We start from the raw sequence: 12,977 nt of genomic DNA on the forward strand, positions 1-12,977 counted from the left end.
CCCCGAGCCTTCCTTCAGCAGGCTGCAGTGCCAGCTCCTCCAGTCTTTCCTCAGGGGGATGCGCAGTCCCTCCATCATCTCTGCAGTTCTTCTTCGGACTCTTCATGGTGTGTCCGTGGGCACTCGTAGTGGGGAGCCCACAGCTCGCCAGCCGTGGCCTCAGCAGTGCTGAGGGAAGGCTCCCGTCCCTGAACTTCACCAGGCCAGGTCAGGCAGGGGCACAGCAGTGTCTCGGGTTCAGCTCAGGGACCAGCAGAGCCCTTAGGTCCTTCTCCGCAGAGCTGCTCTTCAGCAGTTTGGCCCCTCGGGTATCCTGGTGCAAGAGGTTATTCCTCCCCAGGTGCGGAACATTGCATTTTTTTTCCGCTGAACTTCATTGACGTTCCTGTCAGCCCATACTCCCATCCTGTTGAAAGATTAAATTAAATTTAAAGATTCAAAGGAGCCTTGAGACTTGTCTCAGTGGTATTTGGTGAAAAGACAATAGGCAATGGGCACACATTGAAAGACAAGAAATTCTATTTAAACAAAAAAGCGTTTTTACAATGGGGGTGATTGAGTGCTGGAACAATGTGTGGAATGTGCAACCTTGGAGATGTTCAAAATCCAATCAAAGTCCTGAGCAGCCTGCACAAGTTGCTTCTGCTCTGAGCAGAGGGATTTGACTGGGGATCTTCAGAGACCCCTCAGCCAAGCTGCTGCTACCACACAGGAGTCTGCATGACTGAGGGGGGTGGGGCAGGAGGGGTGGGCTAGATTGCAGATGTACCCCAAGAGAACTATTAGGCCTTAATGGCCCTGGCAGCCTCCCTGGGGACCCACACCTCAGACCTGCTCATAACTTGCTGTTGTCTTATGGTCTGACTTTTGAGTCTGTGCTGTTGCCTTTCTTGGGTGCTGTGGGACTGGGGATGCCCTTTCCCCAGCATCCCTGTTATTCAGCTTGATTCCTGTCCCTTAGGGAGTAGAAGACAAGAAAAAGAGATATCAAGAGGAGAACAAACAGCTTACACTTTCTGCAGATGCGATGCCATTAATGCAACATTTTAGCAAGTAATGTAAACCCATTATTGTTTAAACTTCTGAGACCTCTTCCACATAACCTTTTTTGGGGGTGGATTTTCCAGATGGAAGTATGTGCCTATGTGCTGTCTGGTGCAGATGAAGCAAACCTCATATGGCTTTGTCAGTTTATGGACAAATGCCAAAGATGACATCAAAGAAGCTTTAGGGAAAGGCCTTGTCAAAATCTGAGATTGGTATTTGACTCATGAGGTAGGCACATGGAGATAAGAAAGTATAATATATCATGCGAAAAGTCATGTCTCTGACTTTGGAAGGTCACAGTAGTGAGGAAAAATAATAGAAAAAAAACCATAATGGAAAAGTATTGTGGAAAAAATTCCCTTTATTTTTCAAATATGGAAACTATCTGTATTAAGACTGAAAATAACAGCATGAAGAAAAAGCCCTCAGGAATTAACAGAGTCAAATTGCACGAATGCCATGAACACACTGTACAGTACTGATTTCCAGTTCTTCTTTGGGCAGTGCAGAAATACATACAATTTCAGTTCAGTTTTCATGGGCAGCTCTGACTCCTGGAACAATGTGCAACATACATAAAGTGACATGTGGCCTAACTGAAAATCCATATTCTTCCTGGATTTTCTCTCTTCAAATTAATATTGAAGAGGTATGTCCTTATCCAAGAGCTACTTGTGTATTTAACATTGACATAGCTCTCTGTTTCATCCCATCTGTAACCATTAGGAAGAGATCTATTTGCAAATAGGGGAAACTCTTTAGAAAGTTTCTGCAAGTAGAAGCAGCAGGACTGCAGTAAAGACTGCATAAGCTCACAAATATCTGGTAATTTTAAAAGACAGTGGATAAAATTATAAACAACTTTTCAATTATCCAGTTTTGAAGGCCGAGTTAGTACAAGGTCAGCACTGGATTTGGAAGAAGTGCAAATACTTTAGTATTCTTGACTGAGCTCCCAAAGCTTGGCCTTTGCCAAGACTGATGCATTGCAGATGGGTGTCTTTGGGATATATACAGACAAGAACACAGTGGAGAGTTTTTTTCTATACATTGAGAAATTCTCATTTCATCACCAGAAGGTACAAGTCTAAATTGGCATGCATTGAGCTCCTTTCTGGGAAATCTGACTTTGAAAGACTCATTTCTGGAATGAAGTAGAACAGCCTCAGTTTTTTTTTTTAAATGAGTAAATCAAGGTGGGCACCAAAATGAAATATGCAGCTTTACACATAGTGAGACTGTAATATTGGCTTTCCTTCTTGGATTAGTAACAAAAAATTTGACTCTATGTATACATATGCTTGCACACATGCACTTCTTTCATATATATGTATAGATATATATGTAAGTATATGCAAATTTCTGACAATATTTTTAGATGTTCGGGTACTGTAAACAGATAATTCCAATCATAACCTGGTTAACAGCATGGGTAAACACCACAGCTAAAAGCTATAAACTGAATTCTGAAATTCCCAAAGGAATACTGGTTTGCATTGTTGGAAAATGAGGCATCTACTTATTTGTGCTCTATTAATCTTGTGTGGAAAGCAGGAAATCACAAATGGCAAGGCTTGGTGCATACCGCTTTGTGGGAACATCTGTGAACGTGTGGATGCAATGTGGTATGGAAAGTCCCTTTTGTGATATGTGTATGTGTCTGCTAACAGGAACTGAAAACAGGTAGGACTCCTGCTGAGTTTTATTAAATTATCATTAGAATCCTTTCAGATAGCTTTTAGAAATGATTGGGTTGGAAAGACCCTTTGTGATATCTCTAAGCCAGAAAGCACGTGCATATATTATAAAGCCAGAAGGGACCCTTATGACCATCTAGTCTGTGTAACCCGAGCCACAGGACTTCCCAGAATTCATTCCCATTCGAGCTAGAATCCAATCCAACAATCTTCTGATTCATCCTTCAGTTTGCCCTTTTTATACAGGAAGTCACTTCAAGATTAGAATTCAATGTTTTCTTGAAAAGTTGGACAAGTAGTCTGAAAAAAAAAAAAAAGAAAACCAAGAAGCAGTTCAATATGGACAACTTGAAATTACTATACTTTAGTAGTAATAATCAACTGCACAAACAGAAGCTGGGAAATTGCTTGATAGGCAGCAGTCCTGTTTAATATGATGTTGGAATTATCATGTATTACCACTGGACTAGGGTCAATGCTATCATGCTGTTGTTAAAAAATAAAGCACTTCATTGGGTTTTATAAGCAGGTCTGTTCTTTATGAAGGTTTAGACTCGTCAGCTGAGCAGTTATTGATAAGCTAGTGCTGTCTTAGCTCACTATAGATACAAGCTGATGCAATGTATCTGAAAACTCTTTGATTAAGATCCAGTCCTCAGGCAGAGCCATCTCATCAAAGTAAGAGTCTAACCTTGCTAAGAGTTAGGATAAGATGAACAGACTTGAGTTTGCTGTATGTATGCATCAGGAGCAGTTATCCTGATCAGCCGATGCATAGCCTGCTAACAACCACGGTAACATGAGTCCAAGGTCTAAATCTTAATGTACAGGAAATATTCTTTCCTCAGTGTTCAGTAATAATAAATCTTTAGTTGGATTGTTGTGTCAAATTTTAGTCATTCCACTTCAAGAAAGATGTGGAACATCAAGGAGAATGTCCACAGGAGAGGAACATGAATGATTATTACCTGTGATATATACGGGATCTGTTTAGTCTAGAAAGGAGAAGAGCAGACATTATAAAAGTATTCAAACAAGATTTTAAAAAGTGCTACAAAGAGAAGGATAATCATTTGTTATCCAGCTCACTTGCGTCCTGCTAGAGTAGATCTCTTGTCAAAATAAGCAACCTGCCTTCCACAGTCAGCAAACAACTTGCTGCCTTACAGTCTGGAGCTAGCCACTGCTAAACAGAACTGCCACACACTTCTAGTTACCCTGTACTGCTTTCTGCTACCAGTCTTACATGAAAGAGATGCATTTGTGCATTTTTCTCAGGTTCCAAATAATTGTCCAGCCCATAAAAATGTGGACTGTAGCAACACCAATATATAACCCTGCAGTTTCTAAACAACTAAAAAGAGCCTCATGATCTGGCATTGAACATCTCCAGAAATGTGTTTGAGGAAGCTTTGTCAGTGCTGGTGATGGCAGCATGGGCAGGTGTGCAGTTGTGATTGGCAAACTTGACTCCAGCAATGCCTCTGAGGTCTTTCATCCACGATGTGCACCTCTGAGTATATGGTTATAGCTAAGTATGAAAAACATTAATGTGTAAAGCCAGGGTAGAGGGGTGTAAGTGACATAGTGGGTTGGGAATAATGAGCAGATCTCAAGTGAAACCAGCCAGTTTAGATAGTACCTTGATGGGTCAAAAGGCTGCTCACTGCTATTCCTGCTCTGAGCCATTGTTAAAAGCAGGACAGCTATAATGCAGCAGCCCCAACACCGTGGATCCTTAACATCTTCCTGGTTAAGTTATAGACATTCATTTTTCTCGATGTTCATGGACCTGGATGTTATGGAACAAGTCCTAGAGTGCTCCTCTTCACTGGTGTGAGAGATACCAGCTGTATTCCTGGCCATGCCAGGGAAGGGGGAGAGAGCATGGATGAAGCAGGTCCCTACTTTTATCTTTAGACTCTGAGATGTAATGGATGTAATTTGGGCTTATGTCCAAGTGTGTTAAACAGAAGCTGAATTCCATTTGGTAGGAATCGGAAAATGTGTCCTGAATTTTTAAGTCTGGGATCTGGCAAACCAGTGCAAGTGCTAAGTGATTTGTCTCTGCCTATAAAAGATAAGGATCTGTAGAAAGACAGAGGTGTTTGAAAGCACATTCTAGAGCAATGTGACTGAGGGGAAGTCACTTCTGAAAATAGGCAAAGATGAGCACAGGAATAATTTCCTTAGGAATCCTGTGATGAGGACTGAAACTGTTTTCTGAGCAAATCTTGCATGGAAGGCAGTCATTCCTGGCATGGATGTACCACCCAGCTGCTCAGATGGGCAAATTGTTCTTAAACTTTGTGTTTCCCCTCCGGGTTTCAGCAGGATGAGAAGAGCTTGCTAAAGAGAAACTAAGTTAACGGGGTTTTGGCAGAGCTTGGTAGAGGGGAGAGCTGTTTCAAGACTGAATAATGGATATAATACATTTTTAAACTGTTTGATTCTTTCACAATCCTTTAGAATCTTCCACTAATGAGAAACCCATTGATCCCTCTTGGTGCTAGCAGCCAGCTGTCCCTGCTGTATGATCCCACATTCCTTCAGGAAATGGGTGACTCTAGTGTCTGCAACCAAACAGGTTGCCAGTGGAGTTCTCAGGAAGCATCAAGTGCATATCTGTGCAAACACCAGGATTGTGAGCAAGGAGGTAAATGCTAAAAGCTTGTTTGGGTGAAGGTACTAACTAAGTGAAGACTTTGCAGCTGTATTTTGCAGGACAGAATTACAGCAACATTTTGGTGCCAGTCCACAGATGGTGGTGTTTCCAACTCACCTAGCTACCTAGTTCAGAAATAAAGGAGCTCCTAGTCCAGCTCCTTCACTAGGTCTTCCTTACTCAGGTCTAACTATTGGGCCTCATAAGAATGACTAAACCAGGCTTTCTTTGCACTTTAATTTTCTCCTCTTTAATGCCAGTCAGAGAGAAGTAAGAGAGCAAGGATTAGGGAAGACTGCATGTGGCAGAGGTGATCAAAAAGTGAGCATCTTGCACAATGGATCTTTCTCTGTCATCCACTCTGGACTTCTGTTTCACTTTTTACAGCATTAATCTGCACTTTGCTGCCCAATTTCACAGTGCTGTCTCCCTCCTGGAGTGCCTGTGGGTGTCATTCTGTGGGCAAACCAGGTGGGAGAGCTGTTCTTTCTCCTGTATCCCAGAATTACCAAGTTCGCAGTCTTGCGCATCGAGCTCATGCCGGGAGAGATGCTCCACAATGCCAGCCCCCAGAGAATCCCCCAGGACGTTTGTAGTCGTTCTAAGGCGGTCCCTGAAAAATCAGAGAGAAAAACAAAAGAGAGTTTCATAGTAGCAGCTAAGGGGATGAAGATTATTTCAAGAAACATCTTCAGTGAAACTTTTTCTACTTTCTAAGTCATTCTAATAATGGATACTTCAACACTGACAGGAAAATTACTCCCAGAGAGCCTTCCTTGATTGACATGCTTGAGCTCAAGCTTCACATTCATTCCTGTTTTATTGCATTCCAAATTTATTACTGAAAAGTTTTGGATTTGACACAAATTAAGACGAAGGTTGCTGTGTTTATACATGGACACTGTTCTTTCCAAAAGCCTTGCTGCAGACTCAGATGGCCTCAACACATCTGTTTCACTTAAGTTGCATCAATCCTATTGACAGCACTGCTGTGGATGCAGATTTTGGCATGGACAGCACATGGTAAGACAAGGCACCAGAATCTTTGTGCAAAACAGCACATCTAAAAGACCCTTTGCAATGAGATATTCTCCACAACCACAACAGTATGTCAGAGCTGCTGAAGCTGTCACCAGTCCAGCGTCCCACCAGATCCTTCAGTAGTAACAGCGGAGCCTGATTGAAATAATCTACTCTGAGTAAGGACAAGAAGTAATCTGCCTTATTAGGAGGCAGGGCTCTTCCCAGCCAAGTCTGTTCTTATGCATAATCCACAAGAGAAGTGAAGGTGTTCCGCAAAACTGTTTCCAACTGGTCATCCATGGCTGGGAGCAGAGTTTGGCTGCTTTGGCTACAAACCAACAATACAAGATACAGAAGAACAGAGGAGAACACCGACAGTGTATCCATCTGTCAGGATTTTGGTGTTCGAGAAGACAGAGAGGTGGGACTGTGCACAAATGCATTCTTCAATATGGCTCCTAAGAGCACTCCTATAAAATCACTTGTCCCGAGTGATTTTATTTAAAAGAGAAAGAAAACAGAGATGTAGCAGTGTGGCTGACTAGCTGCACCCATGTAAACACTCTTGAACTTTGTACAGCCCAGTCTCATCCCTCTTTCAGTGTTTGGTAACCCAGAACTATCATTCTGTAGTGTGGATTTGCTTATTATTGGCACAGCTTTTCCCTATGACTCTGCAGATAATTTCTGGATGCATTTGAAATAAAGCAAATGGAGGACATTCTGTTTAGTCACCAGGCTAATCTGCAAGTGACCTCTGATGCCTTGAGTCACTGAAGCATATGGCGAAGACTCCAGCATGGGCAGAGAGGGCTACTGTGCAAAGGTCTCAGGGATACAGGTGTGTTTTAACCTTAATGGTACAAGTTAGTGAGTGTGCTTTTAGCAGAGACATCAGGAGTACAGATGATGTCTGTAAGCACTGGCAGGAATGCACAGAAGTGCATGCTTGCTGGGCAAGAAACTTACAGAAACCAGTCCACAGCGATGATCAGTGTAATGTCTTCAGTAGGCAGCCCCACTGATGTCAGCACTATAACCATTGTCACCAGTCCTGCCTGAGGAATACCTGCGGCTCCGATGCTGGCTGCCGTGGCAGTGATGCTGGAGAGAATGGGAAAGCAGAGCTATCAGCAAAGGGAAGAAAAGAGCTGGTTGCATTTGCAGAAATGTCAGGAATTGGCTCAAACTCATCATTGTCTTGGCGGCCTTTCTGCCCTGGTCACCAAGGATAGTGACACATGGGACATCAACACAAGGCCAGGCTGCCCCTGCCAGACACCCCCTCATAACAGACCACTGCACATCACAGCTTTTTCTAAGACCTGGACATGCGAGAAGGGCTCACGTGAAGCCTCAAAGACATGGTGTCCACATGTGCTTTTTTGACACCTGGATCTGTAGTACAACCCTTCTTTCCCATACTTTTTTTTCCCTTATTGTCTCTTCTGAGCAAAAGAGGAACCTGATCACACCTCAGATAAGCCAACAAAACTGAAACCCTTTCTGTAGTCCCAAAACTCTTCCAAAAGTCACCTTATTGTGATGATTTGCCCAAAGTCAAGTTCATAGTTGTTGACTTGTGCAATGAAGATGGCTGCAAGGGCCTCGTACAGAGCAGTGCCGTCCATGTTAATTGTGGCTCCCACAGGCAGCACAAACCTTGTGATGCGCCTGTCCACTCCATTGTTTTCTTCCAGGCACCTGAAGGTTATGGGCAGAGTTGCTGAGCTGAAAGGAATTTACAAAACCACATGAATTGCATGTATGCTGACTTTGGAAGAAGGACTAAGCCCCTGCCTGGTTTATGACCTTACCCGCCTGCTTTTTCGCCCTGCCATGTGAGCCAGAGGCCAGAAGTTGCTAGAAGAAATAACAGTCTAAGCAAGGCTTCCTCAGATATGATGCATGCTGCAGTTGCACATTCTGACATGGCTTTTCTCAGGGGGTTGGGAAAGGGGCTGTATAACCCTGAGGCTGATGATGCTGGTATAACCAAAAGAAGGAGGATTCAGGGTACATAGGGCCGAGTCTCAAGACCAGAACTCCTTTTTCTGCTATTAAAAAAACTTGAGCCCTTTCTCATCCCTCTCAGTCCATAAGACAAGAATGATACATGTTTGAGAATATATCTTGCAGAGAAAGCAAAGAATTGTTTCTGAAAGAGAACATAAGCAGGAATAATGCTGTGTGCTTCGGTATGAGAATGTATGTGGAAGAACCGGCTATGTGCTTGCCAGGACACCAATATAACAAGAAACATAGCACTTAGTGAAACAACAATTACCTACCATCCCTTGCTTTGTCTGTGCAACATGGCAGTGTGAGTCATTCAACATACTGGTGTTAATGCCTTTGCCCAGGTCTCTGGGAAGTTTAATGACAGCTGCATACAGTCTGTGTGCCTGGGAGAGATGGACATGAAAATATGTGCAAGTACATGTGTGTGAGAAGTATGTGCACGTGGAATAATGCTGTGATTCAGCAGGATATTTGTCCTGAGCTCAGCATTTCAGTGGTAAGCAAAGTCACCCTCATGTTTGATCAGGAGGAATATGGGCCATTTACTGATGGTCAGAGCTGGTCATGTGAGTAGGGCTCCTGAGCAGGACAATGGGAACCTTCCCACTCCCAAATGAGTTTGGCTGGTTCACTGCAAAAAGCCGCTGGTACTAGAAATTTTGAGACCACAGTGCTGCATTGAGAGCAATTGAGTGCTGAGATGTAGTATCTACATAGTATCAGCCCAGACCCCACTCCTACATAGCCATCATACCTGGAGGAGGTGCCCAGAGCTGTGATGAGAGCCTGCAGGAGCCCTGCAATAAACACCCAGGGGTTTCGGTGAGTGACAATGAAGTAGAGCAGAGGCAGGATGCAAAGGGCATGAATGAGGAGTCCAACAATGACAGTGAGCGTGTACATCCCCAGCTGGCCTCCCATCACTGCTAGGTCATCCATCTCCAGGATTTTGCCCGCAATTAAAAACATGATCCCAATTGGAGCATACCTGTGACAGAAACACAAGGCCGATGGTCAGGACTGGCTCCCACACTTTTCACACCAGCTTTAACACATGCTCTCTGGATAAATCCCCAATAAGCCAGCATACCATATAAGTGCCCACTGAGCCTAATCACTGGATTACACTGCTGGTTTCTTTTCTAGAAACCTGGAGAGAGCTGGGACTTGTTTATCCCATGGTCAAAAATCAGCTCTAGGTGCATGCCTGGAGACCTCAGCACTCTGTTTTGCACACAGCATGGGCAGTGGTGGTTTCCTCCTCCTTTTGGGTTTTCTACATTTCTATAATACTCTTTCTAGAATTGATAAGGAAGGTTATGTAGAGAAACCTTCAGAGTCCCTTCCTCTCCTAACAGAGCTTGGGGTCACAGTATTTTTTTTTCCTGAGAGGCACAGGAAAGTATAGGAGAAACAGGGAATCAGGGAGTAAAAGCAAGAGTATCCTATAGGCTCTGGGATATCAGCCTTGCTATCTTCAGATGCTCACATTTAGGGAATATGAACATCTAGGGATTCCAGATCTAGTGTAACAAGGACTGGACACACCAACACCTGTAAAAACAGCCATGGCTCATATAAAACCCCATTTTGAGGTATCCCACTATCTTTTCCATTCCTCGTGTCTTTTTCCCCCGTCCATAACAATGCAGCTGACAAGCAGCACTGAGGTTCCACAGAAAAGAAGACATAAGTCAGATATGGAGAGAATCATGGGCACTAATATAATAATGAGACCAAAGAAAATTCTTCATCTCTCAGGGCTGGGACTCTGCAGCTCAAGAGCTCACATGCACCTCATGCAGAAGGCTCAGAGTTCCACATGCCAAACTCCAGCTTAGCCCAGGAGGTTTGGAAAAGTTTCAGGAAAGGATTTAATAAATATTTCATTTCCTCTAACGTTCCTGTTAGAACACATCCTTGGCTGCAGCCACTGATCAGAGCCCCCCAGGAAAAACAAGCTCCTGGTAGATGGTCTGCAGACTGTGGCTACTGGAAGGCATGCACAGGCAGTGTCCCAAGTGTAACCAATGTTCTATACATAAACACCCTGCCTGCCTTCATCTAAAGGGAGGTTTAAGGAGGAGTGTCGAAGGTCTCTGGAGTAGTGTGCATGTCTACTTGTTCCACTGTGCTCATGCTCTCACTTCTGTGCCCCCAGGTAAGTCTTACCTGTTCTTAGGAAAGCAAAGCCCCAAATTCTGGTTCAGACATGGAGTAAAAGATCCTGGGGGCGGGGGGCTTCCCAACATCTCCTATGAGCTCAGGGATGTTCTTCCCCTTTGTGCCTTTTTCTGTAAGGCCTGTCCTGCTGTGCTCAGGACTTTGCCTTGAGATACAAGATTGTGACTTGTAAGACCAAGGAAAGGAAGCTGGAGTGATCTAAAATGGGAGAGGGTGTCAGGCTGACAGATTTCCTCCCTGTCAGACATTTGCATGTATTCTGCCAAAGACACATCTGTCCTATTATGCAGTACCTGACAAAAGTTTGAGCCCTAACTGGGTAAAAAGCTTAAAATAACAATATTTGGTAAAATGCTGCCTTCTAGAGTAGACTTGTCTCAGCAAAGCCTTGTTCATCTGCACCATGTGTCATAGGCAGCATTACACAGAAAGCAATGAGCCGCTGAACTCCAGATGAGTCATGATCTGGGAAGGATCTGAAAGGCAGTAACTTTGAGCTGATCCTCTCAACCCAGCTGAGCTCTCAGAGCTATTGCATTACTGCATACAGCTGCCACCCTGAAAGCAGGAAAGGGGCAAAGGGTTACTGTGATTCTTAGCTAAGTGAGACTCCTGGAACACAGCTGGAAGGAATGCTTTTGGTGAGAAAGCCCCACACCCTACTCCTGTTGGTAAGGCTAAGAGATCTTCCACTCCAGCTCTCTGGTCTTCCAAGGATGTTTCCAGAAGCCTCAAGAAAAGCAAGTCCTGGTGTACCTGATATTTCTAAGGTAAAAACAAAAAAGCCAGGAAATGAAATGTGAACAAATATCCCATCCAGACTTTTCCCTCCAGCTTGATGGAGCCAAAGTAGAGCTGTGCCCATCTGCTTTTCCTGTCTTGTGCATGAAATCCTTAAAGCTACCCCACTTCTCATCATGTCAATGAAAACTGCACCTGCAGACCTCCTGCTCCAACCGGCCGTGCTCCTCACCAGATGATAATGGCCACCAGCCTCATGATGGCTTCGTTGAGGCAGTTAAAGAACTCCCGCAGGGCCCGTCCCTTCTGCTTCATGCTGCCGATCATCAAACCGAAGCACATGGAGAACACTACCAGCCCCAGCGCGTTCACCCCATTGGCTGAGCCTGGGATGGGAATGACTTCTTCAAAGGTCAGCACCTCGGAGATGGTTTCCAGGGCATGAGTGACATTCTCCATGATGCTGGTGAAATTCTCAGGCACAGGGATCTGAGTGGCTGCCACACCTGCTGTGGCATTGCTGCTGTGGAGGATGGTTCTGGTGAAGACCCTGGTGCTGTACTGAGTCTTGTACTGAAAAGACACAGATTATCAAATGCACTCATAGGCTCCAGTTCGGATGATCAGGACACATGCTAGGCTCTTATATGCTTTGCCTGCTCTCAAGGTTCCCAGTTTAGTGCTTTCACCAGAAAGGTCAGAAAGTTCATAGAGCAGAAGGTCAAAAGAGACCATTAGAGCATCTCATGTCTCTAGGACTGAGATATTCCAGCTTCTCTGATAACCTTTTGTGCTGCTTCTAAGGGCACTAGCACTGCAGAAGAGACAGATTCTTGGAGAATCTATTCCATATCACTGCCAGTCCAAGCCTGCAACCTGAGATCATGCAAACCCTTCCTGCCTCTGTGGGATGGGAGGGAGGTTGAAGCCCCCATGTACAGACAGTTTGAAAAGCTTGCATGGGGGATGCTGTAATACAGACTAACGTTTGCAGTGCCTCCTGGCGCAGACCTGGGGAATAAAGTGCTATTCCATCCCTCAGAGAGGTAGATAGGACCATGGTCCAGGGTACAAGGTGCAAAGATGAGATTTCATACCTGTTTGAAGCAGGCTTCTACCAGGTTGGGTGGGAACATATTCCTGCAGTAGATAAAACAAGGAAAAAGTTATTGTCCTGTTGAACTAGGAAGAGATGGGCTTCCTGACCAACTTCTTTGTCCTGGAGCAATGTCTGAGGTCACAACTTTCACAATGTCCACTTAAGCCCTTTTGGTCTGACTGACAGAAGAAGGGAATATGCTGATCTTGCAACTTGTTAGACTTCCACTACATGTTTTCAGACTCCAGAAGGTTATTCAGGTATGTGGAAAGAGATGACACACATACTGCCCTGGGATATAGGTACATTGTAAAACCATCATCAAACCCAACTGAACCTTGAAACAATACCATACTACAATGATTAATACACTGCCTTGCTCTCAGCCTCACCTCTACAGCTGTCATGTGAGCTCTCTGTTATTCTGTACCTCAAAAACATGGCTTTATACCACTTGAGATGGTACAGCTTTGCAATTCACTGAGTAAGGTCACAGCAA

The 12,977-nt window shown here is 44.3% G+C and overlaps 1 protein-coding gene across 7 annotated transcripts in view; it reads right to left on the reverse strand.

The window, feature by feature from the left end:
* Positions 1-1,388: 1,388 nt before the first annotated feature.
* Positions 1,389-12,977, reverse strand: part of LOC119712470 (excitatory amino acid transporter 4-like) — a 37,881-nt gene continuing 26,292 nt past the window's right edge. For 3 of the 7 annotated variants that reach the window (XM_038163743.1, XM_038163742.1, XM_038163746.1), the window contains 6 exons: positions 12,477-12,519; positions 11,612-11,952; positions 9,209-9,442; positions 7,969-8,163; positions 7,402-7,536; positions 5,824-6,022 (listed from right to left, as the gene is read on the reverse strand). In XM_038163743.1, coding sequence (XP_038019671.1) covers positions 5,824-6,022; positions 7,402-7,536; positions 7,969-8,163; positions 9,209-9,442; positions 11,612-11,952; positions 12,477-12,519 — 1,147 coding nt within the window. Of the gene's footprint in view, positions 3,045-3,712; positions 3,740-3,792; positions 6,023-7,401; positions 7,537-7,968; positions 8,164-9,208; positions 9,443-11,611; positions 11,953-12,476; positions 12,520-12,977 lie in introns of those variants that run through there. The other 4 variants (XM_038163748.1, XM_038163749.1, XM_038163747.1 and 1 more) reach the window with 4 other exon arrangements.

This window comes from Motacilla alba, chromosome 28 (assembly GCF_015832195.1).
Source record: "Motacilla alba alba isolate MOTALB_02 chromosome 28, Motacilla_alba_V1.0_pri, whole genome shotgun sequence".
NCBI lineage: Eukaryota > Metazoa > Chordata > Aves > Passeriformes > Motacillidae > Motacilla > Motacilla alba.